This window comes from Oryzias melastigma, linkage group LG19 (genome assembly GCF_002922805.2).
Source record: "Oryzias melastigma strain HK-1 linkage group LG19, ASM292280v2, whole genome shotgun sequence".
Lineage (NCBI taxonomy): Eukaryota > Metazoa > Chordata > Actinopteri > Beloniformes > Adrianichthyidae > Oryzias > Oryzias melastigma.
In genome coordinates this window covers 24351825-24373253 of record NC_050530.1, presented here as the reverse complement: position 1 = coordinate 24373253, position 21429 = coordinate 24351825, and the positions used below count along the sequence as shown (strand labels likewise).

Genomic DNA, 21429 nt, shown 5'->3' with positions numbered 1-21429 from the left:
CATAAATAATTAAAAGGTAACCTAACCAATTGTAACTGAAACGTGTACATTATTTATTGTATAAATGTCCTACATGGTTGTATTTGTTTCCTCATCTTAGATCGTTCATAAATGGTAAATGGCGTATACTTGTATAGCGCTTTCTACCCTCCTTCGAGGACCCAAAGCGCTCCACAGTCACAGACCCATTCACACATTCACACACTGGTGGTGGCTCCGCTGCCGAACACTGGTGCCAACCTCCCACCAGAGGATATTCGGGGTTCAGTGTCTTGCCCAAGGACACTTCGACACATGGGTGGGCAAAGCGGGAATCGAACCCGCTCACTTCTGATCAGGAGTCGACCGCCCTACCACTGCACCACGGCCGCCCCATAAATCAGAGTACAAATGTCAGTAATCCTGTCTGCAGTCAGAACTGCAGCTCAGCTGTTTCTCTAAATTCCTCTGGATGATATTAAACGAGTCGTGGATTATTTCTCTCTTATAACCCGGTTAAAGTTAGACGAAGGTTACAAGAACTTCATTGAATGCTGCTTGTTTGATTATGAAGGTAATTATGATTTTATTTTTTTAATCTGTGCTAACGCTAACATTAGCATTAGCTTTGAGACGTGGAGCTGCAGAAGATCTTTTCTGATCAGTTAAAAGTTCACTAAATTTTCCGTTCTCACATAATCCTCGTAAACACAGTAAAAGTCAGACAATTCCAGCGTGTCAGACATTAAAGTCAAACTTCTTCCTGTTGTAATGTTTTCTACTGCGGTCAGTGAGCTGCTGTTAGCTCAGCTGTGGTTCTAACATCACTCCTCTTTGTTTTTGATCATAACTGTGTCTGATCTGTGGGAAAATAAAAGTAAAAAATGATCAAATTAATTGAAACTGTTGGAAAAAAACATGAAAGTGACTATTTGCATGTAATGTTTTAAAATATGTTCACCCAGAGATTAATTTTTATTTTTATTTTTTTAACTTGGCCGCTCTTATTTTGAAAGCTGAAAATATGTGTCTCGGTAGGTGCTCTGGACATTTCCACTGAGTCAAACCATTCCTGTTTTTTTAATTATCTCTTAAAATATCCTGTAGAATAAGTAAATGTAGCCTGGGGAGTGATTAAAATGTGTACGGGCAATGCAGCGATGTGCGTCTTTGCTGCAGGTATTAAATGTGGACAACATGAATTTCTATCAGTTTTGTGCTGATCACACTTAAAATACGTGGAAATAACATCAGTCAAAATAGAACCAGTTAGAATAATATCTGCTCAAATGAAAGGCTGATATTTTCAATAAAACATCCAATATTGAAGATTATTCAAATTTGTATTTAGATTTATGAACAACAGGAAATGAAAATAAAGTTCTGAGGACATTCATAAAATAAATATTGAACATTTTTCTGTTGAAATTGGTGCGGTTACCTTTTATTATTTATGTAAAATCGTGTCAAACAGTGTTCAGCTGTCAGTTTGCAGTACTAAATGCAAACACTTTTTGCTATTTTGGCCTTGTTGCCATTTTGTCTGACGTCACCATGAAAAGGCTCTAATTATGCAGAATATACCCTATTATAGCATGTAATGTGATCCCTTAGTCTCACAATTTTCTTTTGTTTCTCATGCTGAGAAGGTCTCTAGATAACTGGAAACTACAGCTGAGCAAATAAAAAGAAAGCTGACATGTCAGTATGTATTTTTTTCTCCTGCACAGCGCTCTGCTGCAGCTGACAGCTGTCTCAGACTGGGTGTTGATGAAAAAAGCGGTTTTCTAGAGAGTTTCTGGGCCATGCGCTAACCTGCTACGTCATGCTCAGTGAAGCTAAAAAGCCAACAACCGTATCATGCCTTCACAGAAGGCCAGGAAGCAATCCTGCGCTCATACGAGAGTGAGAAAAACACAAAAATCTATTTGATCCTTTCTACTTTACAGAGGGAGAAAAAGTAAAACTGTCCAAACTTTAATGGGGAAAATCACAAAAGCTTGTCCGAGCATAACTGCAGAGCTTTCAGGGGGTATTTTGAAAAGAACAGTGAGAAACTTTTCTGTCTTCTCATCCTGACAGCTCGGCTCAGTTCAGGTGTAGGATGGGCCAAAGGTCACCTCTGACATCTCCTGTTCATCTTACTGTCAGATCCAAACAAAGTGAAGTTACTGCTGTGTCACCATCTGTGTTAACAGCATCCACACTTCAGTCCATGTGCGTTTCTGTCCCAACAACAGCTGGTGGAGCCAAACCACAAAACTTCACCTCATCCTGACGGGACAGCACACTGGGAACTCTACCACTACTGCTTTCAGGCTAAGAACACACCCCATTCTTTTTTATTTAATTACCAAAAACCTCCTTAAGCAAGTACAGATGAAATAGGGTGTAAAAAGTCTATAAAGCTGAAATTTATAAACGTAACTTTGGTTTAAATATCACGAAGGAATAGGTTTTTGGTCACATCACATTGTCATGCTTAACATATATACAGTTAGCAGACATGACTAGTGAAATGTCTTCAGAAAACTGTCACACAGAAAGTTGTCACTGAAAACCAGAGGAATATGAAAGAAATGTCCCGCTCCTGCAAACGCTCTCCCGAAGATTTGGTTTTGCTGGAATTGGTTTTAGCCGTTTCGGCACATGCAGAGATGGTTCTCAGGTGGACATGAAGAAACATCAGTTTAATTCCATCATGAGCTCCAGGCTGTGTAGCTGTGTGTTATGTAAAATGCTTTCAGGACTTTTTAGACACCAGTTTAGCTTAATGAGACTTTGTGCCCCTTAGTCACTCGAGTATCAAATTCGACAAGTTCCGAACAATTTTTATTTGAACAGCAAGCGTGGCAGAAACAGGGTAAGGCAGATTCAATAAGCTGAAGGGCAGGAAGGAAGAGAACATAAATTTAAAGCGGGTATGGGGGACACAGCAAGAGAGCCAGAGGAGAAACTTTCTGAGCACAGTAAAATTATTGAGAGGCCGCCGGGAAGAAAAAAACCTTCTGTGACCTTTGTTAGACCAATAAGACTGAATAAACTCCCTGCAGAAACTAACCATAACAGCTTCATGGCAGAAACTGTCAGGGGCTGGAGGTGTAGGACCCAAAAATACAGGAGACCAGACTGAGGTGGCAGAAACTTCCACCTTTAATAAATAAATGTAAATGTGACAAAGCCCACGGAGAAAGAAAAAAGGGGACAAACTAATGGCACTACAGTGACCAACTGTAACAAAAAAACAAAATTCTCACAGAACCCCCTCCCTAAGTGGGAAGATTCCAGACGTCCAAACACAGTAAAACAACTGTGAAGTGACAAGACATGTGAAGATGAGTGGCCCCGACGACCCTTGTCAGGAACAAGACACATGAAGAGGAGTGGCTCTGACAACCCGAGAAGGAGGGTCTAAGGGCAGGGATGCCAGGTTAACTACGTTAGTTTAGCAACCACCTTGTTTACATTTTCTGACTGACTTTATGTCTTTGTACAGTTATCAGTTATCACTGAGATGATTGCATTGAGATATTGGGCTATGTAAATAAAACTGGATTAAACTGAATCAAACCCTCGTCAGGAACAAGACATATAAAGAGGAGTGGCTCTGACGATCCTTGTCAGGAAGAGAGGAGTGGCTGCAAGTACCCTCTTTGAGAACAGACACAGGAAGAGAAAGGACCCCACAAACTTTCTTTAGAAACAGATGCATGAAGAGGAGTGGCCGCAATGACCCACTTCAGGAACAATATACACATAAAAAAATGGCCCTGAGTCACCTTTTCAAGAACAGACACATGAAGAGGAGTGGCCCCAACAACCTTCCTTAGGAACAAGACACCTGAAGAGGTGTGACTCCGACTATCCTCTTCAAGAAGAGACACATGAAGAGGAGTGGCCCCAGAAACCTTCCTTAGGAACTGACACGAACACATCAAGAAGAGTGGCACTGAGTACCCTCTTCAAGAACGGATACATGAAGAGGAGTGGCCCCAACAATCTTTGTCAGGAACAAGACACTTGAAGAGGAGTGGCCCCGACGATCCTCGTCAGGAACAAGACACAAAAAGACGAGTGGCCCCACCAAGACACAAATAAGTATGGCCCCAGTAACTTACAGTAAAGAAAATAGCTATGGATGATCATCAACATGAACCTAGTGAGACTGAATGACAATTTAATACATGACCAAAAACAGCAATATCATATCAGAAAAACATTTAAGTTCAACACCCTCTAACCAAATAACTATTTATATCTTTCTGAACTCGCAAAAAAGGATTTTACAAACAACGAGGACGCAAACAACCTACTTATTACACCTAAAATGGAGCACAGAGGGTCACTGAGCAATGGAAGAATGAAGATGAGGAGCTGAAGAGTTTCTTTAATCATCATCACTGCCGAGTGACAGTTCGGATGGTCTAAGCAGCCAGACAGGCAAACGCAGGAGCCCATCTGCTCCTGGTGCACCTCCGCGGTCCACCTCTAATCTGAATAAATGGGCCTTTCACTGGGCCCGCAGTTATAATGGCCCTGCTCATCACGTGAGGTGAGGAAGATTGGATGAAGATAAAGCGGGAAAGGATGGGGATGACTGTAGTGAATCTGTTTTCAGAGCTGCTTTAATATCTGCAACATTGCACATTTTAGAACAACATGCCTTTTTCTATTTATCTTTGAATAAATGTATTTATGTTTTAAAATATATTTATTTTATTTGTGCATATATCAACTGTATGTGTCGTATGTCTGAACAAGGGTTTAAAGAGAAATACAATCTTATTTCTCTCTATGTATATGCATGCTGTAGTAATGACAGGATACTTATCTTTGGACTTTCTACTTCTTTCAAATTATAAAGTTCTTAACTGAGTAAAACCAAAAGCTGTTTTATTTTCTCATACTTTGCTTCAGTTCTAGCTCGGGAGTCAAAATGAGATTGGGTTTCTGAATAATACAGTCCATTCATGTGTAAAATGAAGGAATTGACCAATAAAAAGCTCAAAGTTTGGTGAAATGCTTTTTAACCCAGTAATGAATTGAATGAACAAGAGGTCCCAGAACCATGAAAATTAGAGAAGTCAACAAGACAGCGACAGATCCACGATCAATGAAGTTGCTTGATTAGGTCCCAAAAAAACACATCCAGCCATTGAAATGCATGGCTAAACAAACTGGATCTGCCCACTGTGGAGAAAATTAAGTTTGACTGGAAAACCAATAAGAGGTGGAGAGTTGTTGGGAATCGTTAAAGTCCTAAATACAAAAGAAACTAAACTAAGGGCCGAGGAAAACATCCGTTACTGACACACTCTGTGCCCATCTCGACTGACCGAGCCCCTGAACTCCCTTAAGTGAGTTTGCGACACTTTCTACAAAGAAAACAATTAATAAAATACAGCCTAGATAAGTTTAAACACACCAAATGTTGTGTTTGTGTATTTGTGCTGTAAATTTAATAAGTGTAATAAATGTCACTTTGGCACAATTTCAATAAGGAAGATCTGGTTCACTTCCAGGTGTACTGGGTTGTTACATCACTCTACACACCACTATTAATTAGGTTTTCACTTTGAACCAATGGATTAACAGCCTGCCTTCCTCTCAGTCAATCATCATCGTATTTTAGATTCATGAATGATTGTTTATCCGCATTCTAGACGATTTGCCGGCAGCAAATCTTCCACATAAATTCCACATACTCTTTTGACAGATTAATGAGGAAATCTGTAGTTGCTTTTTTCAGGGATGTGTTTGATACCATGGATCTTTGGATCAATATTTATTAATTGTCAATCAATACTTTGGAGTCTATAACTATAGTCCAAATATGGATTCTCCCCCTACCCCTACAGCTTCTTCCTACCCCTTCTATTGTAGGGGCATTTAGAGCCTTAGCGGTGTCCAAACTTATGTTACGGCCCCAATGGGCAGACCTGGCTCAAGAAAACCAAAACTGGGACCATAAACTGGACACCAGTGAGAAAAAGGGGCCCAGTTTATTTAATAAGGGAAACAAAGAAACTGTGTCCTGAAAAGCAAAAGGAAAAACCAAGCAGTGTGCTGGGTTAAAAACAAATAGGCAAAACAAAGAGAATTGGAACCTTGTTCAACCCCAAACTAAAATAACAAAACCAGGCAGTGTAAGACTGCTGAGGACAAAGAGAGAACTAAAAAAACAGCACCACACCAACTAAAACCCAGCCAGCTCCTCAGCCTGCTGCTCTGCTTCCTGCCTGTCCTAAATAGTCAATTAAGGCTCATTGGCCACACCTATCAAGTGAGCAGACTGGATGGAAAAAGGTCCAGCAGTAGCAGCAGGACGTAACACCTTATTTTTAAGGGTAACATGTAGAAACTTATGACTGAGCATGCCTTCGCCAGCAGGCTGATCTGCATTTCTTCACATGGGTGTGCTCTGAAGCAGTGACGTTCACATTTAATGTAAGTATTGACTTTCTGTTTTAGCAGGACTTTTTAAAGTTATAAAAGGGATGTTGTTATGTATTTTACAAAAGCTGGCAGCTAACATAGATGACCAGAGACAATTGATGAGGTCATCAAGGGTTAGTAATGTCCGAATTTAAAGATCATTTTACTTGGAAGGCTGCATTTAAAGGGAGGGAGAGAACGAGGGTCTGGCTTAAATGTCATGATTACAAACGTGTTGTTTTCCAATCGGGAATTTCCCAGTCTTCTGTGCAGTCCATCAGATATTCTACTCTTTTCTCAGTCTAAGCTGTTGTTTAGATGGTGGAATGAAAAAAATTTTTTTTTTTTTTTTTTTTACAATTTTAACAACATGTAATATATCTGCACTATCAGGGTGCCTTACAACAAGCTGCAAGTTAGAACGTTTAAAAATCATTGTTCCCTGATACATAAAGCCATGGATCATCCAAGTCTGCCAAATCATTCTATACCATACATTTTATCATATTGTTTACTGATTATTCACATGTCTTCATCTCTTTTACTAAAGGTTGTCCTCCAAGAAAGACATTCCATTATTTTTTTGTGGGAGATTTCTTCATCTATGGTCACAGTTCATCCCATCAGCTTGAAGTCTAAACACAAAAGATTATGGATTCATTTCATCCACATCTTTCTTTATCACAAATACATCTTTATCCACATTTAAAATATCTCTCCTTAATTAAATACTTCACAACACAAAAGAATAAAATCTCTTCCATTAAACATGTTGGTCACTAAACTGGTATGAACTGGGTTATAACAACTTCCTAATGTTATCTAATGAATGTAAAATGATTTTTTTATGTCTTGAGGTTTAGAGGTCTAACTGCAGGGCACTTTATGGTCCTTTTTGCTTTGATTGCTCTCGTTTTTGGCAGATGGGGAGAAGACATTAGTTTGAAGACAGATTTTAATTTAATTTTTGATTTTTTTCCATTTTATTTGTGAAGTATTTCCGACAAAAAAAGAAAAGAACAAAAAGGACCAAGGACAAGAATCTGATACTGTCAGAGGGTGCAACAAAAGCCATGACCAGCAAACGCCATCAGTCATTTATAACAGAGAGTAGGGCTAATCAACTATTAAAATAGTCGACAACTAATTTAATAGTTGACCAAGGACAAGAATCTGATACTGTCAGAGGGTGCAGCAAAAGCTACGACCAGCAAACGCCATCAGTCATTTATAACAGAGAGTAGGGCTAATCAACTATTAAAATAGTCGACAACTAATTTAATAGTTGATTAGTCCTTACTTTATATTATATGGAGTCAGAGTGGAGTAAAGACGAAACTTATAATAGCATTCTGCTAGCTTTATGGACTATTGTGGCATTTATTAAGGTTTTTTAGGCTATTTTGGAGTTTAGCTAATATTTCAGCTGTATGCTGGCTGTTTTGGCTAATTTCTTCTTTTTTGAGTCTTTTAGGCTAATTTGGCATTTAACTAATATTTTAGTTGTCTATCAGCTTCAGCAATTTTAGCTTCAGCATTTTCAGCTATCACCTTCAGTGTTTTTAGCTATCAGCTTGTGACTTTTGTCCGTGAAAGATGCTATATAAATAAAACTTACTTACTATCAGCCTCAGCATTTTCAGCTATCATATCAGCTTCAGCTATTTCAACCATCAATTTTAGCATCTTTAGCTATCAGCACTAGCATATTCAGCGGCCACATTCAGCTTTAGTTAGTTTAAAGCTGTTGATGGTTAAGATGTGTGCTTTACATCCAGTTTGCAAATGACCCAATTAGTCGACTAATCAGAAAAAAATAATCGATGATTAGTCGACTAATAAAATAATCACTTGTGGCAGCACTAATCAAAAGACAGATTTAGGATTTTTAGTGTTTATATGCAAAGACTTATTTTGATCTGGACATTTACCACTGAGTTTTGTGAGCTGTGCTGTAAAAACTGTCCTTATACCTGTCAGCAAATTGATAACGTGGAGTTTTTGTTTTTGCCTTCACAGGAATAGATGATCTAAAAAAACCTCTGAAAGAGCTTGAAGAGGTCTAAACAGCTTCATTTACACTCGGTTTTCAAGAGAACACAACACTTTAAAGGGGATGTGCAACTCAATCAAAACATCTACATAATGCAGATTTTCCAAGTAAAATTGAATGTGTAGTTGCAATTCTGCGAAAAATATCAAAAACATCAAAAACATCTTTTCTCTTATTTAAGAAGATCCCACAAAAAAACATTCTAATTTACTCTTTGGAAAAAAATGTTTGCTAGCTTCTTCAGGCAGATAAATGAGAACATTCTGAGAGGTCATTTACTTTCTTTGGGATTTAATAAAAGGTGTGGAACTGATTCATCTCACGGTTTTGCAGCTATGTTTCATAATTTAGACTCATTAGGAAGCTCTCACGTGGAAGATAATGCTGCTGTTCCAAGTCCAAAATGGGAGCTTTTCTGAATGATCAAAATTAGAAATAAAATTCCAGAACTACTTTAGTTTGAAAATAGGATATGTCCAAAAAAGGCATCCAAGTAAAGATAAGAGAGGTCATTAGAGGTCAAAAAATAGACTAGACGTCAAAATGGTCACTGCACGGCAGAGCACCGCGGTGCTTGAACTACATCGTAGGTCGGGGGGGAGGGGCTCTTGCTGTTAGAACGCTAACCACTTCACCTCTGTGTCCATACTTGAACTTGAAAAACTTGCAATAGATTGCTCATCAGAGACATGTTAAAAAAGGTAGAGTGGTAATTCTAACAAACAGAATGTAATTGGTGTTTATTTCACAATAGAAATCTGTAGGATTTCTGCTTCTTGGAACCAGCTGGTACTTCCTGTTTGGATCACCAAGGAAAAGGGTCGCTCAGTCCAGGTCATTGTTTTACATTTATGCAGCAATTAGTTAGTTTTGTCCTCCAACATGCCATTATGTAAGTGAGTTTAGCTGCATGATCACAGAGGATCAGATTTAAAATCCTACCCAACTCTCCTGGAGTGACCAGTGTCAGCATGTGATTCTGAGACCGACCAAAACGCTCCAAAGAGCAAAGACACTGTAATGAAAACATGACCGAGGTCGCCTCCTTACAGGGGATCAGCGATTATGAGGCCTCGCTTGCAGAGCTTCGCTCTGATCTGCGGGGCTATAAAATAGTAATGGTATAAACAGGCAGAAATATCATTAATGGTTGTTTACTGCCTGCTCATTACAAGAAAGGTGCGGGCAGCTTTGCGCTGCACAGCAATCTAACTGCAAATGAACAATAACTACATTGCATTACGTGATCTTCTGCCCCTCTGAGAGAAATGGAGGAGCCAGCAGGAGGTAAGAATCAATAAGTGGGGAGACCTGAAGCTGCAACAAACCATTACAGGTGAAACCAGCTGATGGCAGCTAAGCAGGAGTCCTGATAATGAAGGCAGAGAAACGGCATCCATGTTGGAGAGTAATTGCGCTTGTACTGCATCTCATGTTCACATTTTTCATGCACCAACACTGATTAGTTCTCCTTGAGGCAAGGATGAAGAAAAATACGGCTCTGTTGGGCCGGACGCAGTCGCTGAATGATCAATTAACAATCTGTGCACTGCAGCAAAAAAAAACACACTTCATCCAGGGACATGAATCCACTGAGGCAGAAGCAAAGAAACCTGACATGACACAAACCCAACAGGTTTGACAAAACGATTAGCTTTAAATGCAGCAGCGCGAGCAGAAGCGGAGCGGCGGCCTCCGTCTGAAGCTGACCATCATCAAGGATTCCACTTACTCTAAATCATCCGGGATAATAGCGCGTGAGAGCCGAAAAACCTGCATCTGTCTGTATCCTTACATTGTAATTGCCACCATCCCATATTGATTCCACTCAAAAATCCATAAAGGCTAATGTGATTTGATTAGGATGCAGCGCGGGTCAGCATTTTTGAACGGACGTCTTGAAACTTTAAGGAAACACTGATGCTCCAGAAAACCTGCAGAATCATTCCATCTGTCTTTAGGATGATCATGTTATATTTAATCATAAACCAACATTTTTTGGGGGATGGACGCATCAAAGGGAAAAGTTGTTGCTTGAAAGAAGAAAACTTTTTATTACAAGAATGTATCATTAGCTCATGTCTGCGAGCTTTAGCTCTAAAAGAGCCATTTAGGTCCGTTTATTCTTGATCAAAACCAAACGAGAGCCAGAAAGTCCCCAAATAATATGCATTTTTTTAATTATTTATATTTGTAGCCATTAAGCCATTCCTTTATAATATTGAGCTTAAATATTTACAAAAATTATCTTATGGCAATTTTATGTTTTTTCTGTAAACCATAAAACAATTCTAACTGTTTTTGTCTTTCTGACAGCAGAACATGCAAGTTCAAAATAAAATAATGTTTTCCTGAATTAAAATGCAAGAAAGTTAAATGTTTTCTATCGTTGACTGTCAAATATCAACGTAACTTAAAGAGAGTAATTGTTTTTTATTCTTATTTTAACTGCACATATAAATACAAACATATAATCTTTAAGAAATTTGCCTCAGAACAGCAACTATCAACATCCTTTTATCAACATACTTGATATAAACTTAAAAAAACAATAAACTCAATATTTGTTCATTTTTTTTATCGTATCTCTACAAAGAGCCACAAGTGGCTCAGGAGCCTGAGATTTCAGATCTCTGGCTTAGATCATTCATCAAAAAAAAAACAGCTTTTATGACTCAAAACATTCTATCCTAGTTTCATCCTAATTAATTATTTAAATCATATTTGAAATCTGCATTTGTGAGAGCCCAGTCTCGTTAGAATGACCCAAGGTTTAGATAAAGTCATTGTCTGTAACTTGGTCCACGGCTTCAGACCTGAAGTTCATCATCATTCCACTAGGGGCAGTAGAAGGGCTCATTTCAAAATGGCTGCTTCCATCAAATCACAAAAACAGTTTTTCTAACATTCAAAACTTTATGGTGAATTCTTATTTTAAATGACTACTTCCTTTTATGAAGGAACGCAAAATTAGCTAATAATTAAGTATTTATAATACACTTACACATGTGTGCTTGGAATTTGAGGAAGTGGGTGAATAGGCTTTTTTCCCCTGAAAACTCAATATTTTTGCATTTTAAAACCAACATTGCTGTGAACAACAAAATCAAGCAATATATCAAACTTAATACTTTTCCATATCTTTAACAAAAATGATATTACAACTCTTTTTCTTGATTTCAGCAAAGGTTAAAAAAACTTGATTCCAAAAAGGAAAAAAAAAGATTTTCGGTCAGTTTGTATTGACAGATGTAATGTCTTAACAGAGTTAAATCAAATCATAAACTTGGAAGTCTGTCAAACTCAGCTCTAGTCTTTACAGGATTGATGCAGAGATGTTTTTCATTAACTCATCTCCCTGTAAAAACCGTCGACCTTACAGTACCAAGAACACCAGATCTGGTTTAGCGTGAACTTATTAACACCGGCTCTTTAGCTCCAGAGATGTCAGTCTTACGACCACCATGACTCTTCAACCGTTAACGCAATTAACATAATTCCAAGAGATTCAGAAATGCAGAAAAGAGGCATCACACTGATGTGCAGCTCTTCTTGATAGGTTTTCTCTGAAATGAGGAGATCACTGACCGTACTCGATGTCATAAAACACGATGAACTTCTGCCAGCCCAGCTCCTCCACCAGCATCAGCATCACGTCGTTTAGGCGGACGGGGGGTCGGGCCGCCAGCGTGTAGCGCTGCCCTCCTGGGCTGGGGTTGAACTGGCAGGCCGTCCTCGGAGATCCCTCGCTGTTCCTCTGGATGAAGAGGTGCGGGATGTGCATGGCGTCCGTCAGAGACTGCAGCGCGCTGGCCGATGCACAGCCGGTTGAGGTGACCAGCGCCAAGATGCCCTGGTTCATCAGTTCACAGGCTGCAGGAGAGAAAGGAGAACGAACTTCAGTCAAGAATCTGTCAATCTAGAATCTGACAGGCTGTAGTTTAACCCCTTCGATTAAACCTGATCCAGAAATGTAAAGACCTACTTTGAACATCTATCTTCAGAGTCTTTCTATGTGGACTTATGGTTATTCCACTTTTGGACACAATCAAAAAACCAGAGTCATTTTCTAGGACGTCGACTGTCTGAATTTCTTACTACTCACTGTATAACAGTGATTCTCAATCTTTATCCCCCCCATGAAGGATTTATCCTTTCACACCCCCCCCTGAAATATTTCTGTGGCAAATATCATTAGTATCATTAATCAATTTGCTCAAGTTAAAGTATATCTCTTCAAAATATTGTACCTTTATTATCATTAAAGAATGTAAAAAAAACTTCTAAATAATCTGTTTTATTTATTTTCCTCTTTCTTTCTTTTTTTTTGCTTTTTTCTTAGAATCCTTCAAAACTTTCAGACAAAGTAAAAACAAGTCTTTCCTTGTTTCCCTCCACAGTAGTGATGAATTCTGTCTCTTCTCAGAGATTCAGTTCTTTGGTTCACTGTAAACTCTTTCTGCTACCAAATGCATTTTTAGGTTGTTTTTGCTATTTAATTTATTATCAACACTATGTAGGATTATGCACAATATTCATAACTAATGTAAACATGTTATTATTTGCATAATGTGTATATTATTTATATGCTGTTATTCATCCCTTCCAGATAAAATTTACAAAATAAACTAAAAAAGGACCAGCTATTAACTATTCAGTTTTTAACTCTGTACATTTTAAGCTTTTTTCCTTTTGAACACATTTGAAGACAACAACAACAGAAAACTGCGACCACAACCCAAAATACAAATGAAAGTGTGCAGAACCAATAAATTAAGACTTTTATTCACAATAACACTAAGAAAGACTAGAGAGTCTCAGCTTTGAGGATGAAATCGTTCTTCTGTCAGTGATGATCTGCTCTGGTACAGAAGATTCTACAGGTTAGTTGTGAAGATATAAAACTATTTCCTTCAGATTCTCTTCCTTCATACTATCAATCAAAGTCAAATGTTCCAGTTTTTCTTCTCTTCTAATGTCTCTCATTTTCTTTAGGTTTATGTGTTGATGTTGTCTCTCGGTCTCTCTCTACTTGGCTCTTGCGCTGCTGCATGTACTCATATTGGCTTAATCGGACACTCAGTAGGTAGGCTCTGCTCGCTATGTCCACCAGCCGCCGGGTGGACAGTGGACCTTGCTAGCTTGCTACAGAAGAGCTCGCTAGCATGCTACAATAGAGGCCCTTCAATTCTATTTATAGTGTAACAAATAGGTAACAATTAACCTTATGTTAGCTGATTTAAAACAATTTAAACAAGGGAATAGTCAAAAATTCAAATTTTATTGTGTTTTTTTTTATGTCTTCTCCATCAACGGGTAAATATTACAAGGACATGGTAAAACCACCAAAACATATATATATATATATATATATATATATTTTATTAGAGTGAGACTTTTAGCTCCGTTTCTCTTTAAAAACTGCACAGATAAAACTCCTCCTGATCAATTCTTTTGTCCACACTTCACCATATATAATAGAAACCCATTTGTATATCATCTATCGTAAATCCTTAATTCTATCAAGTACGGATGTAATATATTTATGTGTCAATCTGTTAAAAAACAAGTTTCATGTTTCCTCACATCAGTGCTGCATTATTATCCTCCTTGTCTGAAAATAGACAGCTGCAGTTCAAACCACTTAGAAACCTTTCATCTGTGGTTAGAAGCTGAAGTTCTCTGAAGGGGAAGATCTATCTGGACTGAAAGGTCAAGAGATGCTCCAAAGGCCAGCAGGCTGTTCCCACTGAGGAGAGGTAAAAATGACAGGGGAAAAACTCCTGCTGAGCTAAGTCGGGTTCGCTTCAAGGAAAAGAGAAAAAATAAAAGGACGGATGAAAATGAGGCTCCACAACAGCTGGCTGGTTGCAGACATCCTGCAGCTTCAGGTTGGAGAGGAAAACTTTAGCAAACCACACTGAGATTCTCAACATTTAAACATTTTTCTGATATTGTTTTGTAGCTTTTTTTTATATTAAGGTTTATTTGAACAGAAACATAAATACTGGACGTCAGGAATATAATGATAAAAGTAAAGTTTGATGAGTAATCAGGGTGTCGTCTTTTAAAGAATTGACCACGTTTTTAACCAAAAACTCACAGAAAAAAATGGGATTCATTTTGCTGCGGAAACCCCAAAAATGTTTAACAAATTGTTTTAACAACATAGAATGAAAGTTTTAGATGCAATTTTATAAAAATAACAAGAATAAATTCTGTCAACACACTAATCTACATGTTTTTGAATGAAATGACAGCACTCTCAGCTGCTTGACTGTAACAGCAGTGTGAGGGACTTCGGCGGAGAACGGTGGAGTTTCTGGAATTTTTAGACAACGCTGATGCTCTTTGTTGTAGAAAATTGATGACAGTCCCCATCGGTATCCTCATTGGATTACAAATAGCAGAAGACACCCCCCCACCCCCCACGTCAGTGCACTGCCCCTCAGACAGAATCAGTAGCAGCCGCCAGACTGACTGTCGTCCTCGCCTTTTTTATTAAAATAAAAGATCGCTTTTATCCAAAACTACAAATAAATGCCATAGTATTTCTTTTATTCAATAAAATCTCAAATACAGAATTATTTTAAAAATGGTAAGATTATTTTTAGACAGCGGAGTTTTTTAGAGTTTTATTACGCTGATCTCACAGCTGCAAAGCAGGACGGCTGAGGTGGTTTATTAATGTTAACGCGTTAATTGTGATTTAATTAATCGTGTGGGTTAACACGTCAACTTTCACAGCCCTAATAAAAAGTAGAAAACAATAAAATGAAATGCTAGAAAATTAAACAGAATGAGAAAAGGTAGGAATAGTGGGACATCACTGTTTGGTGATGAAGTTTGTTCACGTTTCCAACTAGAAGTCATTCACTGTGGAAATATCTTATATTCTTTTAAGCTTTATGGCCACAGCCACTGAAAAAACCATCAATTATTCAATCAACTCTTTATCACAGAGCAGGCAAGATATCTGTCTGCTTCCCCCTCTCTTCAAAACTAAAACATCATCATCCAATCAGTGATGTCCCATTATACCTGCCTATCCCAGATTCTGATTTTTGTAATAACGTTTTGATTTCTAAAATGTCATGTTGTAGTTTTTAATGAATTGTTTTGCCTTTTTAATTGTCATGAAGTTTCATGTGTTTTTGTGTTGAGTGATTAGTTGATTGGCACTTCAAGGCCTCCCAAACACATGGAGAGTGTTAAACATTGGCAACACTTCTCCTGCTGCAACCATCAGCTCTGAAAGTGAGAAAGTCCGACGAACTTTTTCCGATGTCTCCCTGTGTGATAAAAACACTCAAGTTTAATGAGCCAAGCAGCTTTAGTCTTCAATTTTCAGTCAGTCACTAAAATCATTGAGGACCAATTAGCATAATACACTAGAATGGCTCTAATAGGGCTTCAGGAAGACGGCGCCAGAGGCTTGTGAGTTCACTCACTCAGCAGCCAGCCCAAACCATTTGGGCTGCGATCCGACTCACTTGCTCTATGAGTCCACAGTGAGTCATGGTTTCATCTGTGCTAAATGAAGCCTGCACAATATTTAGCTGAAGCGACTCCCCTTGCATTCTAATGACACTTACAGAGTGACTCCTATCAGACAGCAGGAGATGAAAATCTTTGGAACCAGAGAAAAATCTGCCTCCCCTATGGTCGTCTCCGTGCTCCTTAATCTTTGTCAATATGGAGCTTTTGAAAGACTTCACAGAAACACAGTAATCTGCTGTGATCCCTGAGAGCAGCCTTTGTGAAGTCAGCTCTTCAGTCTATGTCTGACTAGGGCCTCTGGGGCCGAGCTGTGCATTAAAAACCAGAGTGTCGTTGGCATAACGCGTGATCCATTTGAATGAGAACCCAATTTAATTCATACATTTAGGATCCTTGTTCAGCTTCCTTGTGGTTTTATGGATTGATTATGAGAACTAGACTAAGGGATTCTTCCTGGTGTTCCAAACAGGAAGTAACCACTGGCCCCAAAAAGCCAAAAACTAGACTTTTATAGAGAAATAAACAGCTATTAGTCAGCCATTCTTTGTCAGAAAAAATATTCTACATTAAAAAAAAAACAAACATGTTCCTTATAAATAAATAATGATAATTTCTGCAGTTATTCAACTTATAAACTGACCAATCAGATGCCTCAATAACAGTAGATGATCTCAGGTCAAAAATTCAAACCCTTTGATTGACAGTGCTATGGGTGTGCTAGGGTGTAGATTTCCAACGAGCTAACACCTGACTGGTAAGGTTGGTTGCCATTAAAACATTAACTGATTCGGACCAATCACTGTTTATCGACCTTGTCTGGCTCCAGCGTGTCGGCAACCGCATCAAGAAAAAAATGGCGTCTAAACTGACTTCATTTGATTGGAGCTGGAAGTTAACCATTCTCTATGGGTGATGGCTAGGATTGGGAAACGATTGAGTTTTATTTGGTTCCGGTGCCAAAGCAGTTCTTTGGTTTTGGTTTTGATTCCTAATCAATCAGTGCCAATTTTGGTACTTCAGTAATAAAAAATGATGTCTACATCTTCTCAAATAATTACATTTTCATTCCCATGTCATCACAAATTGACTCATGGTTAAGACCTCCGCGTCAAAAATTGACGTTTAGGGTGTCGTTGTTTTTTGGCGTGCTGGCTGTTCCCATGTAATCAGAGCTCCCCGACCTCCGAGCCGCAAACCGGTGGTCCGCCCCTCTTTCACCGTGGGGCGAATTCGCTGCTCGCCGCCTGTCAAACATGTGATCCTGAGCTAGACACCGCTGCTGCATGTGGATGTCTGTGAATGTCACTCTTACAATGAATAGTAGACAGAGATAATGTTGAGAGATCAGCTTTATTTATTATGAGGAGCTCCACATGAATCTACAAAAAACAGAAAGAAATTCTTTGAAGATTTTCTTGTTAGTGGGGTTTTAATCTCACTCGGGGTGTGTCTGGATGACAGCTGCTACTGCAGTGTTCCTGTGTCTCTGTGACTGAGTTTGAAGGGTGTACCACATTAACCCAAAAGAAGGGGAAAATAGGGGATCATTTTTATTATTCTCTCCACGAAAATAAGTAAAATATCACAGTTCAGGAGACCTGAGCAGGCTGCCCCCGCTCCCCACGGCGAGCTCCGCTGAAGTCCAACAGGCTGGCTGTAGCCAGAGAGCCGCCGTGCTGCGACAGAATATAAAATGATCGTATTGGATTAGTATTCTACCCACTGACCTGGTCACCGAAACGTCACGTGCCCAAAACTGAGTTCCTGATTTGCTGATACGCTAAAGCGATCTGTCTAACTTCTGTGATCTGAGGTGAAATGCAGCCAGACATCCGAGCGCTGCACACTCCCGTGCTCGCCTTGTTACCGGTCTTATATGAGCCCGCCCACTATTGCAGGAAAGGCAGAAGAATTGACTAGAACTTCAAAATACTGAAGGGAGTAGAAGTGATTGACATGTCCTCAGACAAATAGAACTTCAATGAAACTACACACAGAAAAGAGGAACCGATTGCAGCAGCTGCTTTTGGTTTTGGTAGAACCGCGTAAATCATAAAAGTTCAACTTGGAATCGAATCTTGGTGCCCAACCCTAGTGACGTCACACTCACTCAACCCAGTTCTCAGATACAGTCAGTGTTTTTATTGACAGTTAGACTGGGAGCAATAGATTTCCTGAGCAGCTATCCCACTGTAGACTCTTACAACTCCTTCCTTAAAGTCATGATCTGGTTTGAAATGACGCTGCATCTGTAATCTATGATCTGAAAGTGTTTATTAAAAACTTCCTGACACATTGGAGAGCCCCCGAATTTCTTATTTAGACTGGAAAAGGTCAGAGATATTCAACAAACACAAACATGCTGGACACGTGACCCAAGAATCTCTGACCTTTTCAACCATCACATGCACTTGAGGGACCTGGTTTATGGGGCTAATTTAGATTTTAAGATGTTAGTTTCATCCACGGCTGCACATCGGTGCAGAGGTTGGTGGGTTCTCTCGTCTCACAGAGAGATCTGGTTCAAGTTAGTTTGCATGTTCTCTTTGTGCATGTGTGGGTTTTCTTCTGGATCTATAGTTTTCTTCCCACTGTCCAAAATGGTATTTCAGAAGTTCATTGGTATCTCTAAATTGCCCCTGTATGAGAATGAGTGGTTGTATGGCCTTGCTTAACCCAAAAGGACGGATGGACGGACGGATGGATGGGTGGACAGAGGGATGGACAGACGGATGGATAGCTTCATGCAAACCAGTTAGCAAGGTTCCACATCTCCACTGTTTCACATCATCTCCCTGTCATCTGATTCCTCTTTCAAAAGTTAAGGGTTGAGTGTCAGCAGATTCTGTCATGTAAGTGTTCTTGTGAGAAGATCTATTTCAGAAAAAAAAAACTACCTGTCCAGTGTTAATTTTGACAGAGAATTTAATTTGGTTTTAGTCATAGTCTTTTGACTAAAATAAGGTTTGGTTTTAGTCGCACTTTAGTCATGTTGATTCTATTAATTTTAGTCGACTAAAGTACAGTAGATATTTAGTCAACAAAGATATAAATTAAAGCTAAAGCATTTTTATGAAATTTACTAAGTATGAACATATGAATAACACAGAGATTTTGTGAAAAAACAAAACAAGACAAACAAAAAAAACCTAAAACATTTTGCTCCACTTTGCTTTCCATACTTGTCATTTCTGCAAATTCAGCTTCAACAACTTAAAACACATTCAAAGAAAATAAATCATAATTCCATCCCATTTATAATAAATGTCTGACCATTAAAAAAAAAAAATCTTGTATTGAAGAGGTAGTCAAGTGCAAAAAATGCATTCAAAACTCTCACTGGGGAGTCAGCTGTACCATGTCATTTGCTATTAGTGAAACTGAGTCTTTCACTGCCAGGAGGCGTGTGACCATATGTGCTTGACCAGCATGTGTGTGGTGAACTGTAATACCACCCCAGCCAATAGAGGGCGTTGTTGTCATGTAAGACATGATGGAGTTGGAGATTAAACCAGTGACTGCTTGTTGATCTAAAGATCCGAGTCTGTCTGTTGTCTGTTCTTATTAACGAGTTCTCTAGACAGCAACACAACACAGCATCAGACAAAACTACACAATGCGGGGCAGTCATTCAGGACGATAAGACCACCCTACTCGCTTCTTTCACTTCTTAGTGCGGAGCTACTAGCCCTTGGACTCTGTGTTCTGATTGGATGGCTTTGCATTTGCTCCCGCCCTTCTCCACCAGCAGTCGTTATGATTGGATGTCGTCTTCGTTTATATTCGTTGATGAAAATGTCAATCAATTCAGTTAAAGTTTTGGTGTCTGAGCGGGACTTTTTGTTTCGTTTTCGTTGGGTGAAAACTGTCGTTGACGAAAATTTTTCATCAACAAAATGAAGACTGCTCGCCTCTTCTTTAATCCTTCACACATGACACTGTGGCCAAATCCAAATCTTCCCAGACTTCTTCCTGCCCTTCAATTGTGGGACCCTTTTGACCCTTTTCTGCTTTGAATCCCATTATTTCTGAACATCATCGTTAGACAAATCCTACAAATCTAGCAGTTTGAATTCATTTCAGTAGTCTTTGACTATACTAGATCACTGCTGCTGAAGCATCAAGAGAATCCGTCCTGTAAAGATCAGATAAATCTCACTTTCTCCACAGCTCTACCGTTGGGGTTTTTTGTCATTCTGCGTTGGGAGATTTAGAATTCTCTTCACCCTAAAGGGAACTAATACTGCCCCGGGAGGGTGTGAACTCTTGCCCCAAGGAAGGCCAGTGGCAGAAAACGCTCAGAGTCGGAACCGAATTCTGTTCGCTTAACTTCTTAAAGCTTCATAGCTAAAATGTAAGATCAAAGAACATAAAAGCCTGACTGTGATAACCTTCTTGTCTTCCATGAAGCGTTCAGAAGGCCTTCTCCTGAGGCTTCTTCTCCTCCAGCTTTTTCCATCTCTCAGCATTTTCTTGTCTCTCGTGTTCATCCCAGTTTTCCTTCATCCTCCACTTCTGTGCTGCTTCTTAAGGGAATCTCTCCATCACTGCTACCTTCATCCTCCTCAACCTCTCCGATCCACATCAGACAAAGACGTTCATGGATTCACAACAACTCTTCATTTTTGTTTCATTTTATCTCTGGTAGCAGCTAATTGAATGCAAACGAAACTTCAAGCAAACCGATGGAAAATCAGAGCATTTCCTGTCAATAAAGTTATGCAGAAAATTAACTTTAAATCTACCAAACTTCTCTTCACATTTTTTAAGAATATTCTGCACAAGTTTGTAAAAAGCCCCTAAAACTATCGTTGCAGAGAGCTGCATTTGTAAGAATCAACATTATATTTAGATGCTGTTTGCTCCAAAGATCCTTTGATTTTCTTCATTTGCAGTCAGTCTCGCTCGAAGCTACTTTCTCTTTTGTTCTTTCATCATCAGACAGAAGCCATGTGTTTTTCTTTGTGCTTTAAATAAGTCTTTTTGATCTAATTTTTTACTTTCACTTCATGATAATGGCAGTCCAGCTGCTAAACTCAGCTTGGAGTCATCGGATCAGGAGAGCTTTTCCCTCCAAAGTTACTCATTCCAGACAGAATCTACTGGTCCTGGTGATTGTTGGTCTTTAACTGTTTAACATCGGAGCGCTGGTCTTTGAGTTACTGTCATTTCTTAATTGCCAACACGATCAACATAATTCCAGCAGATTCTGAAAGAGAAAAGTGGCTCATGGAGCTCGTGGAACCGCTTTTCTCCTTCAGAATCTGCTGGAATTATCGTGTTAACGGTTGAAAAGTTGCAGTCCGGTAAAGATTCTGTGTTTCAGGATTAAAGCTGAGAAAATAGTTTTTCAAAAATCCAAACTTTCACAGATTTACCGTCAGATTTAAACTGAGTTACTCTGATTTCAAAACAAAATCCATCAAAGTGAAGCAGCAGATCTGTTGTTATGCAGGTTATAC

General features: G+C 39.0%; 1 protein-coding gene across 2 annotated transcripts in view; it reads right to left on the bottom strand.

Moving 5' to 3' along the window:
- The window catches only part of grid1b (glutamate receptor, ionotropic, delta 1b), a 458806-nt gene that overhangs the window by 184917 nt on the left and 252460 nt on the right, over window positions 1-21429 (bottom strand). For both annotated transcript variants that reach the window (XM_024284275.2, XM_024284276.2), the window contains exon 3: window positions 12056-12340. In XM_024284275.2, coding sequence (XP_024140043.1) covers window positions 12056-12340 — 285 coding nt within the window. The remainder of the gene's footprint in view (window positions 1-12055; window positions 12341-21429) is intronic.